Genomic DNA, 14437 nt, shown 5'->3' with positions numbered 1-14437 from the left:
GAATAGCAGAACGGGGATCGCTGGCAAGTGCGCGAGTGCGCGTGTCGGGGATGAGAGAAGAGGAGGCTCACTGCTCTCGCGCTGGCGATGGCGTAGGGATGACGACTTCCATGATGCGACGAGGCTTGCTACTCCCAGGCGTTGCTGAGTGAGCTCTGAGACGGCGGGTCACGCGAGTTGTCTGGAGAGGTGTAGCAGGCGTGTTGATCTGCCCCGTAGCTTTAGAAACAAGCGGCGATCCAATTGGAGTCTGGGGAGTTGAGACGCGGCGGGTGGAGCGGCGCAGCTCGGCGGGCGTGAGCAGCTCGTCAACCTCGGCCGCCTCAGACTCGGTGCGCGTGGAGTGAGTCGAGAGACGGCCGGAGGTCCGGCGAGGCAAGGTTAGCTTGGGGGTCGTGATCGTGCTCTTGCGAGGTCGGCCAGGGCCGCGCTTCACGGGCGCTGCTTCGGGTTCCTCGACGTTGACGGAAGTAGACCCGCCGGGGTTGTGCTTGCGTGGGCGTCCTGGTGCCGGCTTCGCCGGCGTCACTTCGGTAGCATCGGGCGCTGTCGGCGCTAGACCCTCAGAGGCTCCGCTCTTGCGGAACCGCGTGGAGCTTCGCCGAATGGGCTCAGGTTCGATCATGACAGACTCAGCGGCGGGAGCAGGATCACTCTTACGCGGCCTTCCTCGACCTCTCCTCGCGGGAGCTTCGAGTTCAGACTCGGTAGGGGTGGGAGAATCAGAGACACCGCCCTTGCGTGGCCATCCTCTTCCTCTCCTTGCCGGTGTAGGCTCCGCGGCCTCCCTCGGCTCCTCACCCGGCGCATTGGAGAGCGACTTCTGGCGTGGTCGACCCCTGACCCTCTTCGACACTGGCGGCTCTGACTCGTCTTCTTCAGCAGCCGCTGTCGTGTCCTTGGGCTGTAGGTTCGTACGCGTGCGCGCTCCTCCACGCTTCTCCGTGAGAGCTTCAGGCAGAGGATGTTTGCGAGGCCGACCTGGGCCCCTCTTCGTTGGAGGTTCGCCTTCAGCAGCGGGGAGTGGGTTCTTGCGAGGACGGCCTGGGCCTCGTCTGCGCGGAGGAGACTGGATGAGGTGCTTGCGAGGGCGACCACGGCCTCGCTTCGCGACGGGCTCATCCTCTTCCGCATCCGATTCCTGCTCTCCCGTGTCCTCATCGGCATCGTCCATGTCTCCCTCCGCTCTGAGCTCCTCGCCATCACCATCAGCCGTAGCTTCCTCGTCACCGGTCTCGTCGCTGTCCTGGTCTCCTTGTCTCTTCCTTTTCCCCCTGGCTTGACCCTCGCGACCATGATCGTTGCCTACCTCCTCACTTGCCTGTCCATTGTCCTCTTCTCCTCCGTCAAACTCGTCACCGACGTCCTCATCTTCAGGTCGCACAATCTCCTCATCCTCCTCCACTTCCTCGCCCTCATCGGCGTTCCCACCGTCGTCTTCTCGAATGGGCAGAGGTGGCTGGCCGGGCAGGCGCTTGAAAGCGTACTTGCACACCAAGAAACCCTTCGTGAGCCCTCTGGTCATGTACGCCTTCTCCACGACATAGAGTCCGTCGTAGCGATAGCCCGTGGCGGGAGCGTACTTCGAGTCGAGCTTGAATCCGCGGATAACACGAACAGGCTTACGTGTCTCCGCGGATCTCTGTTCGGTCAGCATGTCCACTTGTGTCCTTGAGCTCACCTTCAGCGCAGCATTGTAGGAGTTATCGAAACTCTGGTCAAACGTCTGCGGTGCGGTACGAAGGTTCTTCGGATTCTGCTTGGTGCCTTTGAGATCGCGCCCTCCGGACCCAGTGTATGTGAACGCCTCGCCGAAATCAACGTCATCAGGGTATCCGCCCGATAGGGCGACGGACCACGCTCCCTCAATAGCATTGCCGCTGATGCCCGCAACGGTAGGGGCATGGATTGAAGCGGTTGAGCACTCCATGCGCGAAGGCCACCAGGTGCCAACCTCAACCCCAGGGATGGGACCAAATGTCTTTGGGTCGTGCAGACGCTCACCTAAGCGCTGCTGGATGCGCTGCGGCTGGTCAACCCGCTGTCTTGTAGAGTTGTTTCGTTCGGCCTTCATCGCGCGCTTCAAGTATGGTGTCGGCTCGTAATCGTCCTCGCTACTACTGTCGTCGCGTTGCACTAGCTTCCGGGCGCGACCGCTGCGCCTGAGCTCGCGCTCCGGACTCGCGCTGTAGTCGTCGTCGTCAACAGTGTCCTTCTTCTTCTTCTTCGCAGCCTTTGGTTTCGGTGGAGGGGGTTGAGCTTTCTTCATCGGTGCCAAGCCAAGCGACTTGAGAAGATCCTCGTTTTCCCTGTCGTCAGCTGTACTGTCCATCCCAGTAGCTCACCGGATATTCTTCAGACGTTGTTCCTCATATGAAAGCATGGCGGACGCGACGGAGGTTGGGTATGGTACGAACGAGTTTGCATTGTTCGCGCTTGGATCTCAGGACACGCTTTGCGCTGTTATCAGCCCTACCAGTCCTGCCAGCCCTGGGCGCGCCATGAGGCGGAGGCACGCTCATGAAGGCAGGCGCGTCAGGCGCGCAACGGAGACAAAATGTGGAGGCCCTGCAGCAAACGCAATGCAGCTCGCGGTGGAGGTCGTCTGAGCCGCAGATCCCTGTCGGTGGAGGATAACAAGCTGATGCCCTTGGCTCTGACGACCCCTTCATCATCACTTTGGCGACACGGAGTCCCTTGAGGTCTCGCCGGTCGAAAGGATACGCTGTGAGCCTCCGCATTTTCCGCTTCCGCAGCAGTCACTGATTCTCTAGCCATGTCGGAGGGACTACCGGCGACGCTGGCCGCGCTGAACAAGCTCGTCGCCCAGATAAAGGGATACATGGCCGCCATGCCTGCGAGTGACCGTTTTCTCTCGCCAGTGATAGACTGGCACCACCCTCAGGACTACGACCAGACGACTATCCAGGGCCTCTCGAAGTTCCTGCATCACGTCGAGAAGGAGCAAGCAATTATCGAGTCCGTGAGTCTCCCCACACCCAGTGATCCACGAAAAACGGGCGCCGAATGCTTCTCTGAAAGTGCCAAATCAGAGCATCAGGCAGAGCGGAACTAACTCCGTGAGTGCTGTTAGCTGACCTTCAGTTGTGTAGATCTGCATCGCAGCCGGCGGAGTACACCTCAAATCTGATCAGCCTAGAGGGAGTATGGGGAGCTTTCTTGCGGGCTCCGAAGCCGGTGACGGCAATTTGGCAAGCGATCGACAAGGTACCGGGCTTTAAGAACGGGAATGGGAGCATGAAGATCGATGTCGTTGGCGACGGAGGCGGTGAGTGGATCAAGGTCAACACGTAGGTATTCTCGCAGCAGTGACTCGGCACCCCAACGCTCCGTGGCATTTCCGCTGACAAAGAGAATCAAGGAATCCCGCCTCCTCGTCGAGTTTCGTGAACAGGACTCGTACATCAACTCGGACTGGGAAAGCGACTCCTCCGACACGGCGCCGAACCTTACGAACTCACTTCTTACGAACGCGAGGATTCTGGCAGCCGCCGCAGCACAATACCCTCGCACGCCCGGACTGGCCCCGCCACGGCTACGTTACATCCTCACCCGCCTGCCGGCAAACTGGACACTCAGACTCCCGCATTGGCGAGACGATAACGGAAATGCAGCGTCTCGGTATACATGTCGACTTCTGCGACTCTCAGTGGGCCATTCCCGAACCTAGACACATACCGCCCCTGCAGCCAGCAGAGGATATCGTCCTCGACCTCAGCATTATGATTGCGCTTTGCTGTGACTCGACACACCATCCATTGCCTGCAGACGAGTACGAGCTAGAGTCTCGTTTTCGAACGATGAAGCTTGCCTCATCCCCTGAGGGCTCCGATGGTCCCGCAGACAACCGTCTCGTTCTCGGCAACTATACAAACGCAACGCGCGATCTGCGAGACCAGCTGCGGTGCGAGATCCGCCGCCCCCTGATCACAGAGATGATACACCGGCTGAACGGCAGGACTGTTCGCTTCTGGATAACGCGTGAGGTGCGCGACCGCCTGCCGAAGCTTGTCGATGTAATAGGTGGCGAGAGGGAGCGCTACCGAGCGCAAGCAATGTTCAATGCCAACAACTTCTGGGCCGGGTCGAGATGGGAGGGAAAAGTTAGCGAGAACCTGCGCGACTTCCGTGTTCGCGTGCTGGAGGATGAACCCAGCTGGACCGCCGAGGGCGTCTCTCCACAGCATGAGAGGATACTGTCGACTCCATTCGACAGCGCGGTCGCGCACGTGTGCCGCGAGATGCTCAGTTCCTCCGAGGATACGCCCACCGAGACACCCGCAACTGGCTTTCCCCCCGATACCGATGGGCAGGCTATGCAGCCCAGGCCGACAGGCAAGCCGAAAAATATGAGAATATCCCGAAACCCGCAGCGAGCGAGGGTCGGGACGCGATTCACGAACTCAAAGTTGCCGAGCGGACACACGCTGCGCACGCTCTTGGCCGGCATTGCGGGGGGCATGACGATTCTCACGAACAACCGTGGTGCCGTACTTAAAGTCCTTCGCGAACAGGGCGTCATGGAGGGAATCCCCTTCGCATATGCTGAGGAGGGGACGAAAGAAGATGGGCAAGACGCGCACAGGGCACGAATATGGATTGTGAACCCCAGCTCGCTGGCTGAGTGGCGCCGGTGCCAGGTCGAGAAGGCCAACACTGAGCTGATCGAGCAGTATCCTGGGGCAAGGATAGAGCGGATTGTGTAAGCATCTAAGATACCTTGTGTACTGTTGTCATTAATGCACGCTGGTAACCATGTGGCATCAACCGCAACTTCCAAACTTATGTCGCAACTTCCAGCCATCGATACCGGAACTTCCAAACGACTGATGAGACGAACGACCTGGGCGAAGGTCCCGTCATCGCCGCCATCCTGTTCGCCCATCTGCAATGCTGATGAACTGCACAACAGCCCAGATCTCGATCCTCGGTCATCTGACGCAGTTTTAACCTAGGCATGTTGCTTGGCAAGCAGCCAGTCATTTGCTTAAACGTGTGCGTCGGAGTGGAGCAGGATTGCTCCATGCACCCTTCGCCATTCCTGTCCCCGAAACTGCAAACCAGACGCCGCTCGAGAACTACTCAACCTGGCCTAAATGTTTTCATTAGGTTTCCGCAAATGAGTGAGCGTGTAGCTTTCCTGCGTTTGACGTCCGCTCCCTCAAGACCGAGCACGGATGTGCGTTAGATTGCCTTGACAGGCGTAGGGAGTCCTTCGTCGAGATCTCAACCTCAGCAGCCCAAGGCCGGACAGTGCTATCCAGACATCCGCATGTGGGTAGCACCAGATCCAGCCTCTACTTATGAGGCGAACCTAATCTAAGGCCAATGCATGGGCTGACCCTATGACCCAGAACGCTGACTGATATGCGGATACGCGATGGCGGTCGTCACGATATCCGCTCCGCTGTACGTAACCAGAGTCGTCCCCGCCACCGTCATCTCTTGAGCCACAAGATATCCGACAAACATCTCAAGGCCCCCATAATGCCACAACGCTAAAGCCTCAACGGGCTCAGGCTTGAGGAGTCCAAACTGTCTCGTAGCAGCTTATAAGGCACCGGTGTCGTAACGTGCACCGTGCAACGCCAAAGTGGCTCGCACGAGGCCTGAAGTCTGGCAGTTCAAAGTTTCGTATTCGTCAGCCGCTTAGAACTTCACCAACGTCTGAGAAGCATTCCTGCTAAGATTCTCGCTCTGTGCTCGGGCGCACACGAATGGATTTGGGTCAAAGGCTTCGCGAAGATACTACGACTACTGTGATCTTGGGTCCATCGACCCACTCGGAGCTGACCCAACATTGTTCAGCGCTCCCCGGCAATGCTGACCTACCCTAATTTTTCAGTGTGGGCGGGGTCGTGTCCGCCCCGACCCTCACGTCACCGTGCAGGGGGCGCCATAGCGTATATCTGTGCATCTAGTGTGATTCCAGTGGCGTGCAAGAGCCGTGTCTCGGACATTCTTCCCACCACCGAGGCTCACAGAGACACAACACCGCGGCTCTACCCTGCTGGTCCAGACTGAGCGCGAACCTAAGCTCTGGGACCATTCGGCCAAATGGTCATGCTAAGAAGGCATCACCGTACAGCCAAACGGGCGACGCAACAGCTCCAGCTGTTCACCTAAGTCAGAACCGTCCAGGTCGATGGACCGGCACAACTTGATGTACTGACCGGCTGTGTCGGAACGCGGCCGCCTCATTGCCACTTATATGTCGGTGTTCCCATCGATCAGTGTGATCGGAGTTGATTTCGCTCGGTTCTCGCTTCAGAGACTCCGGTCAGTGCTTGGTTTCCGGGAAAAGCAGCGATAGGCAGTGAGCATGCATTGCAAGTTGGTCGCGGAAATGAATGGAGCGGATAGCATATGAGAAGATGTAAGGGTCGTCACAGGAGCGTTCCTTCGATCACCACGTTCTTTCGTCGGTACGTACGCTTGGGAGCCAGCCTAGTGGTCCGCGACGTGTAGCTCGCTTGACTTGGCAAGACGCTATAGAGGATGTTATGGTTTAACCGTCATGCCGCCGGGAGTAACGTACCAGATGTTTGGTCGCTGCTATCGACTGGTGTTTCTCTTGAGAACCGCGGGAGTGATGATGACTGGTATCTATCTTGATTCTGCCATAAATCTTGCTTTTGCCTCAAGTTCGTCAGATTCCTCTCTTCGATTCCGTTCGTTTTTACCTCCTTCTCCGACCTCCCTCACTCCTTCACATTCCTGCTGAGCCGGCTCCTCTTCGCTCGATCCCATCGAACTCCGACACGTTCCGCGACGTGCGTTGGTAATGAATTGCCCTACGGTGTTCCGACTGTGAGGGTGTCAGTCGTTGGTGCCAAGGTCTGCGCTGAAAGGGCGCAGCTGTTTTGTTACGATACTCGGAATGTCAGATCAACAGTACGGGCTGCATTGGATCTAGGTCTTTGACAGGCCGAGCGAGTAGACTAGCGGTCTGTCGCCCACGACGCCTTGTACCCCAGGTGGATCAGTGAACTGTATCGGGCTAGCGTTTTACGCAAGGTTCACCGTTTGTTTATGTTATCGCACAGGTTGACTGGTTGATTCCCGCTAACGTCACAGACATCGACGTTCATCTGAGAATACCACGGACCTCGTCAGGCGTACCGATATTCCAAGACAGTTCAGTACTAATATCTCGCGGGGGAGGCAAAGTGTATTCACTCCAGCACTCAGGCTCTCTGCTTGGCAGCCAACTTCCACAACGTGACAGCAACTCTGCCTCAGCGACCCATTCCGCCACCATCTACCTAGGCGCCACTAGTACGCCGATGCTCAAGAAGGCCCGGTCAGCATGCGTGCTGGCTTATGCGCCTTTACTTCCTCAGGTGCAATTTAAAACACACGTAGTTGAGCTAAGCGTCAGCCGCGGCGTGGGTTTGTAAGGTCGCATTTCGCGAAGGGCTCCCAAAAGAGGTTGAGTGCCACATTCAGTTCTCGCTCTGCACGACACACATATCTTGTTCTGCCACGGAACCTATGCTTCGCGCTTGAATGCAAGCACGGAGGATTGTGACCGTTCAGTGTGGTTTCTTGTCTCCCACGGATGTTGTGCATGCTACACAGAGAGACGCCCACTGATGTGGTCTGACTTTATGGTCGCGGATCTGGCCTCCAGTATAAGTTTATGGGGTGAAAAGGAGGAAATGGCGCTGGACGGGATCCTGAGCACATTGGGCACCGCTAGCTACATGTAGTGGAATGCAGTGCACATCGCCTATCGCTTCCTATTGTTGCGTCGTGTGAACGGTGCCTGTCACTGACCGTAGCGGGTCCGGTGTCAGTATCAGACCGAGGTGGCACAGCGGCCATGCAGCGGAGGCCGCGATAGCTTGGTCAAAGGCATGAGCCTGCCACCCTAACGCTCCATCACCGGTGAAGACTGGGTCTCGTAAGTTTTGGAAGACTTTAGAAAACGCGCGGACAAAATCCATGTACTGGTTGATAGGCACACATCACCATGGTAGGCTGAACGAGCTCTAGGCCGTCTAGAAAAGTAAGCACTAGGTGGCCCCGTTGTCGCCTGCATCTCAACGAGCTTTTCGGACGAAGTAGGTCCGTCGGATTTGGCCACGGGCGGGTGACGCATCTCCGACGTAGCCGGCGAGGTGAGACGACCAGACCCACCACCCACTCCGAGTAGCGTAGGGTGTTCGAGACAGGGACCTTTTTCCGTGATCCACTGTGTCCTCTGTCTCTGTGTCAGACATTCTCCTATTCGTTCGTGTCACTTCATGTCTTGCAATGGGCAGTGGGCGGCTCATTACTCATGCCTGCAACGGATGCGGGCAGAATGAATGCATTGAGGGAACGGAACATATGAGAAACATCTGCTATCAATCTTGGTTGCTTCCGTGAATGAACAAGTGACGTGGTTGGCTGAAGCTGAAAGATAACATCTAATGGAGTCACCTCCTTAGTTGCGGGTGGCAAGCGCAATGTGTGCCTGTGTTCAGCACGCCCAGTCTTGCCCAATTGTCCGGGCCCTGTGATTGCGTCAGGCTGGCATGCATTCTGCAGGACTATGCAGGAGGTGGAATGGAACCAAGGGTCCGTCAACGGCAAGGCGCGAGCATAGAGTTTTGAGGCTTGCGAGATCCAGGTGTACTCCGGCCTGTCCGCGTCTTACAGCGGACTCACACAATATGCGGAAGAACCAACATGGCGTGGCGGAGCTACGGATTTCCGCAAGCCGCCGCCAGCGCCGAGCGCCAGGAAATCCAGGTAAGCCTCAGCCACCCGCTGGGCTGGCCTGCAGTTCACTTATTGTATTAATATGTCGTTTGCTTCCACCAGACAGCGTGAGCAGGGCCAGGAGTGCCTGTTATGGACCTGCAGGCTGGCCAATTCTCCTGGCCCGCAGTGGCGCTGTCATGTGGTTATCGCCGTCCCTGCCGAGTATCTGCCTGCGTTGAACTGCCTCCGCCTCACATCCTCGCTGACGCGGTCGCTCGCCGCTCGCTTTGATTGAGCACTTGGGAGCGTCATGGCGAGCATAGACCGCTGTCGATACTGCTTGATGGCTTACCTAGTTCTCACTGCGGATATGTACTTTTCCACTGAGTGCCCATGTACTGCTGGTGACGTGTGGGTGCTGAGGTTGCATCTGCCTCGATAGGTCAAATATTCTTTGCCGTTACATTGAAAACCCGCGCGTGCTTTATAGACTGCTTATAGACTGCTTATAGACTGCTTATAGACTGCTTTAGGACGCTCCCTGGACCTGATCATGGGGCAACGTCCACTGTGCTGGCAGGGCGTACGCGACGTCTTGGGTTTACAAAGCTTCGATCCCAACCGGATGACTGTACAGCTGCAGAACAGCTATCAAAGCGCCAAGGTGCCCGCCTCCCAACTGCAAACGCCTTCCGAACTTGGACGCCGCAGCAGAACGCCAGGAGCGCCTCAGAGGAAGACGTTTCGAGAATTACTAACTTTGGGTCCAATGACACTCTCGGTTGCACCTGAGAGACAAGGTGCGTCAAGGTCAATATGGCAGGCCCTTTACACCTTTTACAAGGAGCTCGGATGCGAAGAGAAGCGGTGCGCGCGGACCGCGAGAGTGTGATCGACCGGAGGCGAACAATGATCCGGAAGATGCAACATAACACGCTACAGGGACTTGTGCTTCCATTGGGACGTGTGACATGATGATGTGGCGATGAAACTCACATCCGATGCATGGAAGGGCGGAGACTTCCGGAATGACAGCCTCGGCGCAGCATACGGGTCTCGTCCCATGCGTAGGAGTACTGACGAAACACGATTCTGTCAACTTCTAGTCAGACAAGCAGACGCAGTGTACCGTTGACAAGAGGCTAGGGTAAAGCAGGTTGTCCATGACGATTGGCGCTAGACCTAACTCCTGATAGACCGAGCGCCTCAAGTGCGGGGGCGAGGAGTCGGTGCAGAGCTGCGTTGGGGTGGCAGACCACCCTGTTCTTCTCCGGCGAGTGAAAGCGGAGTATGCATACCATAGCGTTGGTCAGTGCCTGCGAGGGGAATGGAGGTAGTCACCGATCTGTGGCCCCCTCGAGAACCCTTGGCGAACTTTCAAGCATGCGAGCTTTTGCCGGGTTGATTTCTCCGTCGGCGCCATGTGCTTGCTGGTGGATCGCATGAAGACACTGTTGGTGGGGTGGGAGACAGAACCCACCACACAGCGCTAATTAGCAACCATCCGCTTCCTGACCATCGGGTTTGTATTACCCTGGTTTAGGCAGCACTGCAGAGGTTGAGTGTCCTCAGAGTGACGGCGACCCTGGGCAAAGTGATGGAGCGAGACAGGCCAGCACTCTCAAACGTTGTCTCAGGACTATCAGCGGGCCGAACTGGAGACGGCGAGCCCGGATCAAGATATGCGGGCATTAACTTCGTCCCGCTGACGGCCAACAACCTAACGCTCTCCGCAGAACTTGGTTGATGACAATACGTGCCTGGGCGTACCTGATCGATAGGGATCGCATTCACCCCACCCAAAGCGGATTGCGCTGTTGTGGGTTCGCTCCTCATTTGTACGGGGTTGAGGTCAAGCACCTCGTCGAGCTTACACCGGGGGCATCCTCCAGACGAATATGAATACGAAACACAATGCACGACGCGCCACTGGAGACTGCCCGGCTCGCTGACTCCATATCCGGTCGGAGTCGCCGCAAGCCTACCACTACTCACTCCGGGACAGCTGTGCCGGCCGGGTCCTCTAAAACAGGATCGCGTCGTACGTCTGGCTGTTGGACGAGTCGGTGGGTTATTGTATGGGCACACGGTCTCGACCTGGGTCTGCAGATCTGTACTGCGGGCTGCGCGACCTGTTAAGGTGCGCAGCCAACTGAGACAGTGTCGCTAAGGTCCCCTCCACTGTCGGCAACGTCTCCGCTTTGCAATCGATGTACCTGCGCATTAAGACACTGACATGTCACTTCCTACTGTGCGTGACGAAGCATGAAAACACTAAGCAAGGGAGGTGAAGGTGTGAAGGGGATGGAGAGGGTCGGTCACTTGCCCAACGAAAGCTCGGCGCAGCAAGGCGCACTCCAGACGCATGGCTCGTCAGCTCGTCAGCATCCTCCAGCTGTAGAACTGGCCTGTTTCCGGGTACCCGCATACATGGCGTAGCGATGTGCTGCAGATAAAGGGCAAGAGAAGCTCCCGTGTGGGGCTCGCTCGCTTGGGAGTCGCTATCTTTCTACTCCTGACTTTACCCGTGCCTTCTTGAGGGTTGGGAGCTCTGGTAAGAAGGGGCTTCTATTGAGCCTCGCTGCAAGGAGATGTTGATTGGAGGAGGATGACTGCGCCGGTGTAGTTGCCGACAACGGGGTTCGGACTGTACGCTCGCCGACGAAAACCGTCCAGCTCACCTGTCTGGCTGAGCTGTCCACCTATTCTGTTTGGAGCTGAGCTGAGATACGGCGATGGTGAGGCAGTGTTGAGTCGGGAGCTCAGCTCTGGGCTCTCCACCTGAGGGCTTGGGGTGGTGAGTGTGTCAAAGGCCCCAGTGCCACTCAATTCGAAGGTTGTCGACCATCATGCGCAGCAGCAGAGTGTCCTAACGATGGTGGCCTGGGCGCAGGAATGCGATGGGGCAACACTCGGTTTGACAGAAGCACGATGAGCAGAAGGGGCCTTGCACTCTTCCATCCGAAGTTGTTCCGCGATTCACGCGCTGTGTTGAAGTTCGAAGATATCACGATCACGTGCGCGTGGGCGGCGCGAGACCGCGCAAAAGAGCGCCTACGAAGGGTTGAGGCATGCCAAACTTCCTGCTCTTTAGTCCGTTTGAATTTCACTGGAGTCACCTTTGTGGGCGCTGAGGAAACCAGCCGTACCTCGCGTATCGTGTAGCATCCGGGAGAGAAATCACGCGGTGGCTGCAACTCGCCCTTCCGGCAGACTTGCTTCTACAGTACTATACTTGAATCGAGCGACGACGACCAGCACCCCGATGCGGCCATCCACTGTAGTAACAGTGGACCAAGGTACTGCGCATCGTCAAATGGGCCCATGTTTTGGCAGTCATATCTCCTAGCTTGTGGTGGGATCTTCGATGCGGCGGTGCGGGTTGCTCATTGCTGGGGATTTTAGCTGGAAATGGCGAACGCCGTAGCCGCCCGCATGAATTCTCTGGATGTAACCAACCACTCGGTAACTTCGCAATTAGAGTTGCGTCCGTGCATGGGGTTGTCCCCGGCCGATAACCGTTGCTGACGGGAATCAGTCAGAGGCCACTATGTGCTGCTGTGGGTGCCTGTGCACCGTGCACCAGCATTTGCAACCAAGCGTACAGGGCGACAAAGGCAGTGAGGGAAGGAGGGCACCAAGCCGCCGCAGGAACGGGCTTGGGTGCGATTTGCAGGAATCCACCTGTGGTGAGGGTCAGGCACGGTTGGACATTTATTCTCTCTCCTTGTCCCCTTCGGAGCGTTCAATAGCGTAGCCGTCACAAGGCGAGCAAGGCCCCTCTGGATGTACAACATCAGCAGCCACAATGTGATCAGCTGGTGTGCGGTAGCATCGCTGCCGCAGCATAATCTGCATAGCCTCAGCCACTCTCTTCATAACTGACACGAGAATGAAGTGGTGCAAAGTGTGCCTGTCTCAATCCTTCGGTGGGCAGAACGAGGCACCGGGTTGAACGGGCCCTGCATTTCTCAATGCGAAGCGGTGCAGCTGCTCACCGCGCTCGTCCTTTCGTGCATGCGTGAGTGCCTCTTGTGTGCCCGTGCCTGCGGCTTATGGATATTCAAGCCTCGCTCCTAGCGAACTTCGCGCGCGAATCTTGCGAATCCGCGGGCCGCGGGTCAAGGGGCCTCAAGGGCGTCAGTTGGTAACGAAGAGGCCTTACGGCAGGCGACAGGAGAATGCGCTGTGACGGGTCATGGGTAGCCTCCGGAAGTGGAATCGATTGGGGAAGTGGTGCTTAACCAAAGTTGAGGGCGATAAGCGAGATGCGGAGCCTCAGAGCAACATCGCATGCCTCACGACTTCAACTGGAAAGCCGGACACGAGGAGCTAAGTGGCGCATGGGTTGTGTCCTGCTCTGCACTGGCGTATGCGTTCACATTTTGCTGCCCATCCTCAGGACGAGGTTAAGAAGTGCTGTGCATGCGTGTGCATTGGCTTGGAGCTTTGGAGGAGAACGCACACTCGTGTGATCTGGCTGGATATTCCTCATGAACCGCCGGTGTACACATGGCGGGCTACGTGCGATAAACTGAACGGTTGGCCCACTGTGTCGGAATCGCGGCACAACCACCAGTCCTCCGGAAGTACGTAAACCCCCCTCCACCGCGGGCGAAAGCCTCCGCGTTGCGAATCCGCTACCAGACGTAACTTTAACCTGACCTGAAATGAATCGTGGCCAATGTCAAAGGCGAAGCAGTAGATCTAGTTGCTCAGGATAAATTAGTTTGCCCACCATCCGGCGCTCTCGACCGGAGCCACCGGCTCATCCAGTCACGGTGCCACTGACTGTTCCTCCGATCTGCTCGCGTTGGCTGTCACTCATAAGCACCACTGGTAGATCCTCTCAGATCATGGGTAGTTCCGGTCTACTGCTCTGAAGATGACACAGATCCCCGGATCGACGACATGAGAGCCCCGCGGATCGCTGATCGGCGGGAAAGCCTCCGCCTCCGCCACAGCGCCTTCCGTGCAGGAGTCGAGGGGACGAAGGAACGAAGGCCCGAAAGAAGGCCCTCTTGATCTCCGTGGTCGGTGCATCGTGTGCAAACTGGCCAAGACGCACCTGTATGGTGCCAAATGGACGACCTAAGCAAGTCACACACTCCAGAGTAATGGTCAAGACGCTTCGACAGGGTTTCAAGGGTTGAGTTAAGGGTCGAACGGCGGTGGTCGTGTGCTCTCCTCCCCCACACAGACTTCTTCACTTGCGGCGGTGGCGTCCCGTGCCCCCGATGACTGGCCAAGCCTTCCGACAAGCCTTATTCCCCTTCCGCGCCGCTTTTCCTGCAGCACAAAGATATGTGAGCCAGCCAGCCTGCGACCAGGCACAAGACATCCATCTTTAGAGGACTATCCTGAGTGATCGGCAGGCTGACACCGGCGGTTACGCCTCGTGCGGTTGATCTTCGTTATCGCGGCCGGGCGGGAGTCTAACGGCAGTAGGACGGGCAAGTGGGTCCTCTACCAGCAATCCCACTGTCCACCAGTCACAGACGCCGGTCTGCTGTAAGCATGACAAGATGCAGAGGGTGCAAGTAAGCGATCACACATATTGCGGAATGCTACTCGGACCACATGGGCGCCTCTTTCTCTTTTGGCGGTTCGTAGCTTCCCATGCGCGAGTGGGTCGGTATGCGGCTGATGCCTGTGTGCGCGATACGAGGCACAGCCTGTTCGCTGCCTCTCAGACGCTGCGCTGGAACCGCACGCGCCGCATATA

General features: G+C 57.3%; 3 protein-coding genes across 3 annotated transcripts; 2 read left to right on the top strand and 1 right to left on the bottom strand.

The window, feature by feature from the left end:
* Window positions 1–67: 67 nt before the first annotated feature.
* On the bottom strand, window positions 68–2332 carry A1Q1_07532 (uncharacterized protein; the record flags this gene model as incomplete). Its single annotated transcript, XM_014326927.1, has 1 exon — window positions 68–2332. One exon carries the CDS (start codon window positions 2330–2332, stop codon window positions 68–70), a length of 2265 nt encoding a protein of 754 aa, XP_014182402.1.
* A 444-nt stretch (window positions 2333–2776) lies between these two features.
* A1Q1_07531 (uncharacterized protein) lies at window positions 2777–3242 on the top strand (the record flags this gene model as incomplete). The annotated part of the gene is made up of 2 exons (XM_014326926.1): window positions 2777–2983; window positions 3114–3242. 2 exons carry the CDS (start codon window positions 2777–2779, stop codon window positions 3240–3242), a joined length of 336 nt encoding a protein of 111 aa, XP_014182401.1.
* A 387-nt stretch (window positions 3243–3629) lies between these two features.
* A1Q1_07530 (uncharacterized protein) lies at window positions 3630–4727 on the top strand (the record flags this gene model as incomplete). Its single annotated transcript, XM_014326925.1, has 1 exon — window positions 3630–4727. One exon carries the CDS (start codon window positions 3630–3632, stop codon window positions 4725–4727), a length of 1098 nt encoding a protein of 365 aa, XP_014182400.1.
* Between the last annotated feature and the right edge of the window lie 9710 nt (window positions 4728–14437).

Source organism: Trichosporon asahii, assembly GCF_000293215.1.
Source record: "Trichosporon asahii var. asahii CBS 2479 unplaced genomic scaffold scaffold00015, whole genome shotgun sequence".
NCBI classification, from domain to species: Eukaryota; Fungi; Basidiomycota; class Tremellomycetes; order Trichosporonales; family Trichosporonaceae; genus Trichosporon; species Trichosporon asahii.
The sequence above is the reverse complement of the archived record's forward strand: the minus strand, read 5'-3'. Positions and strand labels throughout refer to the sequence as shown.